Here is a 15,158-nt window from a genome sequence, read left to right as displayed (position 1 = left end):
GGTAAAATGCTTAGCAGCATTTCATCTGTCTTCATGTTCTGAATTCAAATTCCATTGAGGTTGACTTTGACTTTCATCCTTTCAAGGTTGATAAAGTAAGTACCCACCACCCCTGAAATTGCTGGCCTTGTCCCATAATTTGAGATAATTGTTTTTCATCTTTACAGTCAGAGTTCAAATCCTACCAAGTTCAACATTATTTTCAGAGTTGATAAAATAAAGTACCAGTCAGTCACTGGTGTTAATGTTATCAGCTAAACTCTACTCCCAAAATTCAGGTCTATGCTAGCAAATATGTTGTGCCTGTGTTAGGAATCATTATAATGAAATCAATATTATTCTTGTTCAGATGGGCAGAATGGTTGGAGCATTGGACAAAATAGCTTGTGGTGTTTGTTCTGCCTTTTTACATTCTCAGTTCAAATCCTGCCTTGGCCAATTTTGTCTTTCATCCCTCCAGGTTTGATAAAGTACTGGTCATGTACTGATTTTACCAACTAACCTCTCTGCCTAAATTTCAAATCCTATGTGTATGTTGGAAACAATTATTAATATAAAGAATTACTAAATTTTACACACCCACCAGTGTCAAGTTACCTGTCATTCTTCTGGTGTTTTATAAAAGATGTATCAAATGTATTAATTCAATCAATTATACTCTCAATCCCCCCCACCCACCAGTGTAGGGTTTTATATCAAATTTAGAAACAATAATAACAACAACAATTAAATTTTCCCAAGATCTATTTTTGCCTTTCATCTTCCTGGGGTCAATAAAATAAGTACTGGTTTTATACTGTTGTTAATAATATTAACTGTTTTTTCTTCCCACTTTTTTTTGGTCTTGCACCTATTTTAGAACGATTATTATTATTATTATTATTATTATTACTTGTATATTGTTTTGTTGCTGCTGACTTTCTTTTTTATTTCATAATGCATGTTATACATACACAGTATGTATATATATGTATATATACACACATATAAGAATCTTAATCTTCACATACCATTATGTCAAGTTTCTAATTTCTGACCTTTAGATGATTATTGAAAAATAGCAGGGGTGGAGTGGGGGAACTTTTTAGTACTTCATATGTGGGAAGTCATGTTATGACATGTCAGTTATTTCTCTTTACTTACAATTTACTTGTCAAATAATATATTCTTTCTGATGGATATTTCTTTGTGACAGTCTTTGCAAAGTCATCACCAATATCTATCATTAACAAGTGCCTTGATTCACTTATATCTTGAACTTATTCATGTGTCATATATTCAATTGGAAAACAGCAGTCTAATTTATCGAAAAATTCTATTGTATGGCCATTCCAAATAAATTCTCTGTAAATATGAATTGGGCGATCATTTGATAGTAGTGCTCTACTTGTCAACCAGTACCTGCTGATTGTCAACCAGTAGTCAGCTGGCCAACCTGTCTTTGTTTACATCAATTTGGCAATTTCCGTAAAGAAAGAGGGAAAGGGTGTTAGTCAGCAGGTTCTCTCTCTCTCTCTTTCTCTTAAAAGCACATGTCACTTATCACTCTCTCTCTCTCTTTCTCTCTCTCTCTCTCTCTCTCTCTCTTAAAAACACAAGTGACATGTGTTTTTAAGAGAGAGAGAGAGAAAGTGAGTACCTGCTGTCTGCTGACTAACGCCCTTTCCCTCTTTCTTTATGGAAATTGCGGAATTGATGTAAACAAAGACATGTTGACCAGCTGACTACTGGTTGACAATCAGCAGGTACTGGTTGACAAGTAGCACACTACTATCGAATGATTGCCATGAATTGAAATGACACTCTAAATTTAGTCATGATGGCCAATGAAAAAATGGTATGCGATGCGGAGTAATGATGAAAAAGCTCCAATTTTTAAAATGCATACAAGTTTTAAATAAAATGGCATGCACTCATTGATTGATGGAATTCTGATCATATAACTTTTGTATTCTATGCTGGCATGAGTTGGATGGTTTAACTGGATCCAAGAAGCCTGAAGGCTGCATTAGTCTCCAATATCTGTTCTGGCAAGGTTTCTATGGCTAGATGCCCTTCCTAACTCCAACCACTTTACTGTATATACAAAGTGCTTTTTTTCACACCACAGAAAAAAAAATAACTTACATCTTTCAAATAATATTTTTACTATACATAGTATCAACAAACTGTATACATTGGGTAGGAGTCATTTGTTTGGTTTTATTTATTTTTCAATGTTCGTTGAAAGATCAGTCACAAGAAACATGGAGTATTGGTTTGTGAAGATTCAACTTCCAATGAATTATAAATCACCCTGCTTAGTGTTATTAAATACTCTTCTTCTCTCTCATTTATTTAGATTCATATGCATCCATTTATTTATTTATATATGTGTGCTAGTGTGTGTGTAAGGCATGTATGTGTGCATGCACATTTTCAATGACACACTCTGAAATACACATACAATGCGAAAGACATTCACACATGCACATGTACAGTGTTGTTTCCAAGATTTCTGGTGTTGTAATGTGGTTTGTCTGTTCAGGTCAACTGTTTCCAAGAACGACAGCAGTGGTCCATTTAACCAAGACCAGCAGCCTTTAGTTGCGATTATGTCAGATGACAGGTGAGTTTTGACTGCTGCTGCTGCTATTGCTGCTGCTGTTACTACTACTACTACTACTAATACTGCTGCTGCTATTGGTTAGATGTCAGCTCTCTCTCTACCTCTTTCTCTTTGATTGCTATCCCGGCTTTTCTCTTTCTGTCTCTCTCTCTCACTATCTATACCTTGCTATCTCACTGTGCCTCCCTCCCTCTGCTTCTGCCCCCCCCTGTCTCAAATTTCTCTGTAACTTTCCTCTTTCTTCATATTCTCTTCATATCTTTGTCCTCCTTTCTCTCTCTTTCTCTCTCTTTCTCTCTCTCTCTCCCTCTCTCTCCCTCTCTCTCTCTCTCTCTCTCTCTCTCTCTCTCTCTCTCTCTCTCTCTCTCTCTTCTGTTCACTATCATTTCACTCATCTCCTTTCTCTCTCCTTTTCACCCAACTCTCTTTTGTACTTATCTTGTTCTCTTTCTCTTCTTCCAGTTTCTAGTATCCTCCAGTTTTAGCCCTTCTGATTTCTTATTTCTTCTTATTACGTCTTGTTCCCTTTCTGATAGATTATTTCCATCCTACTACTTATCAACTTCTTTATAATTATGTCATTCATTGCAAATCTAATATTTCCTTACTAATCCTGCAGACTTATCAAAGACTATTTAAAGTATTCCATCGCCACCTCACCTATGAAATTCTCACAAAATTTTATTCATTTGCTCCTGTTATTTATGTTTAAATTTTATTACCAATGGTTTACATACTGAACACACACACACACACACACACACACATACAGTCTACAGCAAGTAATTTTGGTGTTTTATCTCTAATATTTAATAGTCACTGAAAATTCCCCCCCCTCCTTTTTTTAATTTCTTTCTCCCAATGAACCTATGTTGAGATCTAAATTTGGTTTAGAAGCAGTTTACACTGTTAGCAAAGCCATGATGTGCAAGTCAGCTCTTCTTCATTCATTCATTGATGAGCTTCATGTTTCCTTTTATATATTTACTTCACCCTGGCATAATTTTGTGAGAAAGATTTTCTTGATAAATTTTAGCATTTGGCCTAATTTTGGTCATGTCCATTTTCGTTTTTATTTCTCACTAAACAGATTTACTAATCAGATTTACCTACCTCACTCTATTTCTTCAGTTTATTTTCTGGTAATCTATACTTAACATGTACTTGTATTTTTGTCTTTACCAATATATTCTCTTTCTCAATGCAGTTGAAAATGCAGTCTGGTTTATGTTATTCTTATTGTTTTCATAGTTAAAATTTAAATAAAGTCTGTCCTTTAGATTTCCCCGTTACTACAAATGAGAAAGAATTAAAATAAAAGTAGATTTCAGTTTTTCAATTTGAATTTTCAAATTTCAAAATTTAGAGGTTTCAGAAATTCAATTGTGGAATCTGATATTAATATAAGAAACTTTAATTAAAATCCAATAACATTAAGAATTTTTGTGATTATCTAAATTTCAAAATACAGTTTTGTGTTGTTTCTGATTTCAAATTCAAATCTGAGAGAACCCTCCAAATTTCGATTTATATAAATGAAAATTTTAAAAATTGTTTTATCAATTTCAATGTCAAATGCAAAAGAAAATCACTGAAACATTAAACAAAATGTAAATCTTGAATCACAATTCCTTTCCCTTCATTATCCACATTCTACAACCAAGTTCATTACCCATGTCATATTGGTATATTATATATATATCAAGGTAAGTGAAAAAAGTTTTTTTTTTATATTTCTTGGTAGGTGATCAGGATTGCTGGGTGTATGCAAAGGGATACAAGAGTTAGAGAAAAGAATAGATAAGATCGGGACTACATGTTTCATAGCAAACAGAACGTCATAAGTGGTAAATATCCAAGTGAGGTGTATACCACAGGCTACTCTTCAGGCTGAGGATATCTTGATTAAATGGAATGTTATACTGTCATAAGGAGGTACATGTTGGCGCCTGGAAAGTTCAATCAGAATGTGTGTATGCACCTCACTTGGATATTTACTGCTTCTGAGGTTCTGCTCACTATGAAATATATGTAGCCTGGATCTTATCTACTCCATTCCGTAACGCTTGTATTCCTTTTTGCACACCCAGCAACTCTGGTCGCTTACCATGAAACATAAAAAGAACTTTTTTTCAGCTTATATTTCAATACAAAAAAATATCCAAAGCCATAACCTTCCATCTCAATAAACCACTATCGTCCCTGAAAGTTGTTTTTTGTATTTTGCTATGGATTGCTTGAAAATAACTTTCTTCCTACACCTCGATCTCCAGATCTTACATTTATATATATAAATCAGTTATGATGACAGGGGTTCCAGTTGGTCCAATCAACAGAACAGCCTATTCGTGAAATTAATGTGCAAGTGGCTGAACACTCGACAGACACTTGTACCCTACATGTAGTTCTCAGGGAGATCCAGCATGACACAATGCAATAAGACTGACCCTTTGAAATACAGGTATAGGAATAGATAAGGATAAAGTATCCAGATGGGTTCTGTATGAGCACTGTTATAATCCGAGTTATGGTTAATCTCCTCAAGTTGTAAGGAGCACCTAGGATTACTTAAGGTTAGCAATCCCAATATATTTCATCCGATGGATAAATCCTGGGTTTCCTTCACTGGATTATAACTATTTACTGAGTGTATATCCAAGACAATTACAATGAATATGGAGATTAGTACAAATTGTACAGTATATTTGATTTAAATGTGTCTGACATACATTTCTGCTGCATAGACATCTCACAAATGCATTTGCATCCAGTTACTTTTGACTAGGTACGAGTCCAAGCAACTTTATTCAAGGTCCATCCACTTGAAGCGGATCAATTGTATATGTTTAACTATATGCATATCTAGACTTTCAGGGAATAAGGTTTAGAAAAATGAAAAATATTATAATGATGCTCTAGCAGAAGCAGGTTGTGGGAATAGGTTACTATTTAACACAATGAACTAAAGAAAGAAGCATGCAAGTACGCATGGAACCCAGAACCTACAAACACAGAGAAGGGTAATTATAACTGGAAAATGCCCCCATAACATAAAGTGAAATCAACGGGCAGACCCCAGAATAGCAATAGCAGAAATAATTGTATACTGCACTGGTTTGTTAACATAAGCAATAGTAATGGTGACAAACGTGATATAGAAAGTGCAAAACTAATAGCCTAAGCAATACTAGGACAGGTACCAAAAATAGGAACAACCTCCTTTTGAAAGGGAATATACCATGTACTACTAATGTAAACAAGGATTATAACAACTTCAAGAATAAATCCCTTCCAGCTAAATTTTTTGCTGCTTTAAATAGGCAATTTTTCTAAATTGAAGAATTACAATAGAATCTTTAATCAACATACTTTTTAATTGATAAAACCAAGAAAAGAATACGTGAACTACTTCCTGTCTTTATGTTTACCTCCTACATACCCCCCCCCCCACTTCCAGCTTATGAATTCTTTTATAGGTAGTATAACTTTTCAGCCACTTAGTTTTGTTGGACTCAGTGTGACATTCATCATCAGTTTTATCATCATCATAATTACTACAAAACTTCATCATTGTACTTGAACCATTATGATAGTTCACTAGTCCAGTAGCTCCTATCAGCTGTAACTGAGCAACTTGTGGCATAGTGATTTCTCAACACCTTTGTTCTCTTATACTAATGGTACCTTGTTTTGTCAGTCTTGATACAATTTAATTTTAGTTTACAATTGTAACATTCCAAACTTCTTGTTAGTGCAGAATTGCATCTTAATGGTGAACTTTAGTCTATAACCCTAGCTGACCAGCTGCTCCTGTCCTACCTGTTAAATATGTTGCCTTTCCAGCTCACTCTTTAATGTGTTGTGTGTTTAAAAGATAATCTAACTAGTCTTTGTCTGCTGAATCCTTTTCGGCACCTATTTGTAGGAAAATTCATTGCGTTATTGCTATTAATGCACAAGAGTGCTGGTGAATAAACAAGATTCATAGACTTTTCAACAGTTATCCCTCACACCATTGATTGGTCCTGATATAACCTTGGAAAAGTGAACAAGTCGTAGAACACACACACACCATTCTTTTTTGGGGCAGTGAAACTCAAAACAGCTAAAGTGTGTTATCGGGTTAAAAATCTTTTCCTTTTCAGAGGATTTTGTAACTCTATCTATACATGCTATTATTTGTAGCATTATCTGTTTCAAGTTTCACCATTCCAAAAATGAATTATTTCACAGTCTCAAAGTTTATAAGTTCTTATGACATCAACAGTATATTATTCATTTGTTTAACATCTGCTTTTCCTTCTAGTATAGATTAGATGGTGATTTAAGGCAAGATTTGAGGCTGGACACTCTTCTGACCCCTACTTGTTTTTCAAGTAAAGGATGTTTTATTCCACAGGTCTTCAAATGTGCAGAGCTACAAATTTCAAGAAGCTGAAGTCATAACAAGAAATGTAATGCACGCACACACGCGCACGCGTGAACACACACACACATGACAAGCTTGCTAGTTTTTTGTCTATTTACCATGTGTGTGTAACTACATTTTCTCCACTCTAATACTTTTGAGTCAAAGAAAATTTCATGTTATAGTCTCAAGAAATATATTGCTGAAAGAAAGGTGCTAAGATCTCTAACTTTTGGAATTGAAACAGTTTTCAACAAAACCAGTGATTAGTAACTTTCTTCTGTTACGTCCAGCAACACATAAATACTTACATCACAGTGTTACCCTCATATGTCCATAAGTAGAACATATGTATTGGATGCTAGACCTGTGTGTTACTCTTAAATATTGGCCATCTCTATGTTGTAGGTCTGCTTAATCACAGCTGACCAGGACTACTTGCAAACAAAATCAACAACAACAAACTTATTTCTCTTTTCATGCATCTTTTTCATTTTTATGCATCTTCTGCAATAACATGTTATACTATTTGCTTTCTACTTTGACTTGCTCACTAGTTTTTCTTCTTCTTCACAACATATTCACTAAGCTATCTTGTGCACAAACCTTTGCTATGTTTTCTAGTTATAGTTCACTAAACATCATTATTTCCCATTTCATTTACTTTGACATTGCATGGCTTAATTTATTCATTTAATATCCTTCACATCAACTCACTGCTCTTAATCAATTTCATTCTATTAATTAAAAATTCTTAGTTTAGTTGCATCAAAGCAAAGCATTATCATTCTCATAGAATAATAAAGCTTTGCCTTGTTTGATTCAGCTGATTATCACGTTCTATAAAATACTTTGTTTCAGCTTTCTTACTTTTGTTTTGGTTTTTCAAAGATTTTAAATGTTTTAATTTGCATATGAAATGTATACGAAAATTTGCAATGCTGAATTTTAATATGAACATTAATTCTTGTTGGTAAATTAAGCTGGCCATGAGTATTGCAGACCATAAAGTGATTTAAAAGGGGAAAGGTAATAAATAGGTTTAAACCAAGGATTAGTATAGAATATATATGAGAAAAGTGTAGACTTTGTGATCATGTGGATTAAGTGATGATCACGAGTTCAGATCCTTCCATGAACACTTCCTTAATCTATTCGAGCTATTTACCTACAAAATTTATGCTACTAAATACCTCTCTGTGTGCATGTGTGTGTGTGCATGCATGTGTGTGATTGCTACAAATTTCAAGGAGCTAAAGACTAATATCAATAGACTAAATGTACAATAGTCAGAATTTTCAAATATATAAATACCTTGTAATTACAGAGAGAAAATAGTTAAGATACTTGATGTAATCCACTGCAAGACAAGTTCAAATTTTGCTACATGCATTGTTGTCTATCTAAACAAATGATTATTAATTTGTTTTCATGTCAAGTTATATATAAAAGACAATTTGACGTTGAACTGAGAAATTACTCTATACTTTTTAGTAGAGTACATGTTTAAGCTTTTACAATACAAAAGAGACTTGACAGTGACCTTGAACATTCAGCCTGCTAGCCTTCATACACACAACTTATAACAGCAGCTCCAATAATTCAAATGCCATTCCATCTGTGGTACCATAAGACAGCAGATTGAAAACCAGTAACCAATGAATTGGGGGCATTGACTGGGATGTTCAACTAAAAGATTTTCATGTTTTTGGAGAGTGGAGGTGAGACAATGGATGCTATGTATCTGTTGATTTCCATTACCTTTTTGGAATTGTATTGGATTCGGTTTTGAACCTCCCAGTTGCACTAGATTCCTCCCTCCATTTGATTTCCAACTCAAAATCATTGTAATTTCAAAACCAAATTTTACCAGAAAGCTACTTCTAAGGATCTGTTCATCCACAGTAGATCTGTGGATGCGTGCACGTGTCTTTGTCTCCTCCCCCCACTCCTTGACAACTGGTGTTTGTGTATTTACATCCCTATAACTTAGCAGTTCAGCATAAGAGATTGCTAGTATAAGTGCCAGACTTAATAAAAAGTACTGGGGTCGAGTTATTCAACTAAAATTCTTGAAGATGGTGCCCCAGCATGGCCATAGTCTGATGACTGAAACAGATAAAAGATAAACAGAAGATTGGACCATTCCTACTAGACAATTCGAAAAGTTACTGAAAATCAACAGATACTCAGCATGTTATCAGTCATCTTCTAAGCCCCAAACCCCACTTCAAAATGAAATCTTTCTTCTAACACTTGTTTCTTGAAGCTGCTACACTTTAGTCAGAATACAAACACTGCCATTTGCAAAGCTTTCCACAGAAGAGAGAGCTAAATATATGGCTAGCCCTCTCAGGATATTTCCCTGTGGAAATATCTGTTGAAGAACCCCACGACCACCACTACCACTTCACTCATAACATAATCCTATGCTGGCTTGCTAACTGTCATATGCCTACATATGAGATCAAGTGTGCCAGTTGTACATTGGCAGTACTATTTGGCCACTACACATTCAGATCAAAGAGTATCTCAACGCATGCACACTAATCTTTTTAAAATCCATCTTGACAAATGCAAAAACATTATAGTCTGATACACAATATCAATAACTAAAAAGCTATTTTGATAAAAAAAAGAAAATAGCAAACCCACAGTCAACAACCAGCTCTAATTGAATGAATGTCAATAGATGCTGTGAATACAATGATTCACAGTTCTTGACCCACTTTTCTCTTGTGCACACAACCCACAATGAAATGTAGATCATGGAACACAGTTGAAACATCAAATGTCTACACCCTTTAAAAACACTGTAATTTTATTAGGATCTGACAGCAACAAAATGGACATGTAATTTATCTCATTAAAATTTTGAAAAGGAGATTTTAACTTGCAATATCAGGACAATTTATATATTTCTAAGGTAACATTTCAATATCTTTGTTTTATATATTTATATATATATATATATATATATATATATATATATATATATATATATAATGCTCTATCTGCATTGATATTACCTTCTATAACACACCAATTTTCTGATGTTAATGACAATTGAGTAATATTTGTAGTTGTGGTGCCAGATTTGTGATATTTAAAATAGTTACTATGCAAATTTAGTTAATATTTGAAGCAATGTAGTTCTTTTATATTTTTTAACTTCTTTTATTTCAATGAAATTTAATCTCGTATTTCTGAATAGAATTTTATATTGTATTATTAATTTTAATTTTTTTTTTTTTTTTTTTGATGATTTCTAATTTATAGTCTGATACAATCTCTTTAATCTTTGCAATTTTCTGAATGGACTGAATTATTTCTTTTTTATTTTAGCAATCTGTGTCAGATATATTGAATTATTTTGTCTAATATTTTATTCTATAGCAGTGAAGATGATTTTACATCCCATCTTTCAAAAACTGCCCACAAAGAAATCACTGAGCAGCTTATCAAAGATGGTTTCAACCTTGACTTAGAACCAGATGATGAAGACCTTGACCTTATTCCTCCACGTCCAATGAATGAACGATGTGTGTGTTGCAATATGCATTCGAACTGTGCACTCCAATGAATGTGACAATTGTCAACCAAAAAGAAAAACAAAACAAAAAAAGAAGATTTGTGCTGGAAGATTCTTGCATTTAATTGGAGGTGAGAACATTAAGGAAAGTTTTCTCCATTGTTATATATATATGTATAGATATATATGTATATATATATATATATATATATATATATATATATATATATATATGTTTACCCCTTCTTTCTTTCTGTAATATTCTGTATATATTAATATGAAAATAAACTCTGGTCTCATTTCTCTGAAGCTGGAGAGACAAAAAAAAAAAAAAGAAAAACAATGTGATGACTGAAAGAAGATAAATGATGCCAAAGCTGAGGAAAAAAAGAGGAAGGAAAGTATTTTGCAGCAGACTAGTAATGGCAAAGAAAACTTCTATTCTGAATGATCCAAATGTTTCACTTGTATTTCATGATAAACCTTCTCTTCCCTGTTATAAGCAATTTTCCATGTCACTGTTGATAAATATATATACATATTATAGTTGATACATAAATCTATTGATTCTGTTGAATTTCTTTCCCTCCTATCTGCTTGCTGACACTGTAGATTAGCAATGCCATACCAGAAGTCTTTCATTCTTTGGTCATAATCTGCAGTTTACTTTTCACTTATATTTCAGTATTGATTTCATGATTTTATTTAATATTTTCATATTTCATGAAATTCATTTTGTTTGTTTTTGTTAGACATTTCCAAAATAAATGTTCTTTTTATTTGTTATAAACCTGATAATTGTGTAAGATATTCTAGATAATTCTGAGGCTCTAAGATAGCTTTGAAATTTAACTTCAGGAAATATTAAAATTCTCTATTAAAATATTCCTCTATTCCCCCCCCCCCCCACTAAACTACCCTGATTTCTTGTGCTGAATCCAATGTATTATCTGTCTAAATCTAGATGCCTACTTTTATTTCACTATTTTAGACAAAGGTTGAAATAATGATTACATTATATGTACTGTTGACAAAAATTCTTGATTATGGAATCTCAGAATTGAATTAGATATTTTCATTGAAGATTTTTATCTTTCCATAAAGATTTTTTCTTTTTTTTTTTTCTAAATAAGTTTCAAAATTTTTCTTGTAGTCAGTCTTAGATTAAAGTCTTCCACAAATGAATCCAGCTGTAATATGCTTTTGGATCCTTCTATATTTTTGTCTAATTCTTTTTCATATTAGAAAGTTAATATATTTTCAGAAGAAATTATATATTTTAGATAACTAACACAAAACTAAATCACAGTTAATTTTTAGTTGCAGCTCATAAATATAATTTGATTCACCAAGTACAATAAAAAAAAAAAGAAAAGAAAAATACATTGAAATATTTCATCAACCATTTACAGTGATGAGTTTTCTAATTTTATAACATAAACTGGTAGCTTTTTAGTCATGCTATTTATATACATTTGCTTTCTTTCTTTTATACATATACATTAAATTTTATTTTAAGATAATACATCAAAACTGGAATAAAGCCCTAAACCAAATTGGATTGATGAATATATTAATATGATTACAAATCAAAAGTGTACCTTCAAACAGTATTGGATTTCTGAATGAAGCTAAATAGAGGGTGTGGGGCAGGGTTGACTTGACTTTCACTTGCTTTGATACAGATCTGCTCTAAGTTTGTTTGTTAACAATTGTTATTATCATTGTTTTATCCACTTTTCCCATGCTGGCATGGGTTGAATGGGCTTTCTTCAATGTTTTGCCACTTGTTGTGGACCCTGGTCGTCTCCTTCATCAGGTTCAGCTTTCATCACCTCTTCATCTTTCTCAAGTTTCTTCCATTTAGTTTGCTTTGGTCAGACTCCTAAGAGACTGGTGTTGGTCTGCATTGGCAAGACTTGTATCATTTAGTAAAATCAATATAATACTGGTCTCAATCTAATCATTTAAACAGAGACCTTAAACAAAAACTCAATGAATGAAACTTAAGAGTAAAAGGAAAGAAAGTAATGAATTCCAAACAGTTATTGACAATGTCTCGTCTAAAAAGTTTCTCCTTTCCACTAAGATTCAGTACTGATTTATAGTTATCTTGTGTCACAATTAACTTCAATAACTCTTATACTGACTACTTGTCTTCCTCTTCCTGTGTCACATAACATTCATGGATAATCTTGAACAGTGGTGGAACCCACTCTGTATTTGATATACCGAAGTTAACAATAGTTGCCAGAAGATTCTGCAGCTTGTACTTGAAAGCTTCGAACACAGATTCGATTTGCTTGAGCTTTTTCCATGCTACATCTCTGTTTTGACAAATTCTACTCCATCCTGCTGGTAACAAAATATTAATCCAGAATGTGTTTTGCTGACCTAAAGCTGGTTTCTTTCTCAATAGACTTTCCATAATTGCTAGAACTGGATGAGAAACAGCTGATTGCTGGAAAATGCTTTTCTATCAGCAACAGAATAATTCAGGATTTTTGCAGTGCTTTCCCCAACATATTGTGTTTATCTTTGTGAAGATACCATCATCATTTCATGACCATATTTTCCATCTATTTGTGGGTCTTTACAGTACAGCATCCCACTACCTATTACAGTCTCTTGTCATCTCCTTTGTGAAGTCCCGCTTACTGAAACCAGCTTTCATTTGTTCCTTTGTCTTCTTCCACAGGTTCTCTCCGTTCAGATTGTGTCATATTTCTTCATCTTGCAGTCATCCTTCATACACATCACATGTCTCTGACAGTGCAGTCTTCTCTCTTATTCACTGCATAGGATTTCTTTTTCCTCTGTTTTATATCTTGTTTCACTTGTAGTTTGTTGTTCATCAATGCTAACCTTACATCTGCTGGGTTTCTCTGTATTTATTACTGAAGATGTCTGATAAAGTGAGTAGAGCTAATCAAGTGGCAGCCCAATTTGTCTCTTAATAGAAATTTTAAGTTTACTGGCACGACTGCTGGGTGATTATTTTAAATATGAACTGAGGCCCTTTGTGTGTGTGTGTGTGTGTGTGTGTGAGAGAGAGAGATAAGCTAAGGAATGGAGGTGTGAATTATAGTGAACTCTTCCTTGTACTACCATCTCCTTCCTTTTCTTCTTTTCTCACTTCCGACTAAAGCAGAATCATTTTCAAGAAGTATAAATAACTGAAGATTCTTGACCATAAATAGCTGCAACAGTTGGTGTTGGTTCAGTTTTTAATAGTGATAGTTCTATCTATTTTTCAATACTTACAGTTTATTTGGGTTTTAGATTTCAAGATTATAGGATAAGCAGGGGGGGGGGGAGAACTTCGCTAGTTGGTATTTGGTTAATAGACCTTACATCGACCACCTGCCTCATTATTGGTATTGATATTATATCATAGAACTATTGATTCTCACAGATATTTAAGATCCATCTGAAGAGATTTGTGAAGGAAGTAAAAAGTAAACACACACATACATGCAGACAATCAATAAATTTCTTTTAACTTGATAAAAGCTACATATTTTACATGTAATACAGGTTGATAAAGGCATTCTGTTAATGATTGCTTTTATGCAGATACATACTTTCAATGCATGCACATTTATGCATTAATCACTGCATGCTCTTTTACACATTGCCTAATGATAACTTTTTGAATACATTTGGTGATTAGTTTTGATTTATAATCACATTTCTCATATTCTCAACAAATGTCCTACATTTAGAGAGACATTTTGTTTCACTTTAAGTCCTGAAGTTTATTCTGTTGGTGTTGTTGTTGTTCAGTACCCGTTGAGCAGATGTATAATCAAAGAAACTCCAGTTACAATCATCCCAACTCTTATTCAGACATGTTGTTACTCAAACTACATAGCTTTTTATTATTATTATTATTATTATTATTATTAAGGTAGCAAGCTGACAGAATTGTTAGCATGCAGGATGAAATGCTTAATGGTATTTTATCTTTCTTCACATTCTGAGTTCAAATGCTGCCAGTGTCGACTTTGCTTTGCATCCTTTCGGGGTTGATAAATTAAGTACCAGTTATGCACTGGGGTTGATGTAATCGATAGCTCTCCTCCCCGCAAATTTTAGGCTTTGTGCCTATAGTAGAAAGTACTGTTATTAAGATGGGAGGATGTAATTTAAGAAAGATGTGGCTTGAGCAACTGTGTAGAAATTCTCTTTATCTGTTAATGTCACACATGTATTACACCTGTGGTGATGTTTTATTCCTCCTACACTTCTAATACAGTATTTCTTCCTTCAATGAAGGAATGATGTAGTAATTTCTTGCATGCAAATTAAATGTTTAAAACAACCACCTTGATGTTTGTAGTTGTTTCAAAGAAGGAAACCAGCTGTTACTTGTAAGCTTCAGCATTAATTTATTCTTTAGGAGCACAGCTGGAGCTGAACTTTTTACAACTTGTATATTAACTCGTTCAATAAATCATTTGTTATACATAGTTGTACCACTATTATCACTAAGCAAGCTGGCAGAATTGTTAACATGTCAGAGAGAATGTTTGATGGTATTTTTTCTGATTCTTTACATTCTGTGTTCAAATACTGCTGTGGTTGATTTTTCCCCCTTTCATCCTTTT

General features: G+C 33.3%; 1 protein-coding gene across 14 annotated transcripts in view; it reads left to right on the top strand.

The window, feature by feature from the left end:
• The window catches only part of LOC106875748 (protein FAM219A-like), a 103,868-nt gene that overhangs the window by 64,633 nt on the left and 24,077 nt on the right, over positions 1-15,158 (top strand). For 5 of the 14 annotated variants that reach the window (XR_016240664.1, XR_016240661.1, XR_016240659.1 and 2 more), the window contains exons 4-5: positions 2,528-2,608; positions 10,413-10,679. Coding sequence is in view for 5 of the 14 variants with exons in the window: in XM_089347143.1 (XP_089203269.1) it covers positions 2,528-2,608; positions 10,413-10,599 (268 nt within the window). In the remaining 9 variants the exon portion in view is untranslated. Of the gene's footprint in view, positions 1-2,527; positions 2,609-10,412 lie in introns of all 14 variants that reach the window. The other 9 variants (XM_089347143.1, XM_089347140.1, XM_089347139.1 and 6 more) reach the window with 4 other exon arrangements.

This window comes from Octopus bimaculoides, chromosome 2, assembly GCF_046866305.1.
Source record: "Octopus bimaculoides isolate indiv1 chromosome 2, ASM4686630v1, whole genome shotgun sequence".
Taxonomy (NCBI): Eukaryota; Metazoa; Mollusca; class Cephalopoda; order Octopoda; family Octopodidae; genus Octopus; species Octopus bimaculoides.
The sequence above is the reverse complement of the archived record's forward strand: the minus strand, read 5'-3'. Positions and strand labels throughout refer to the sequence as shown.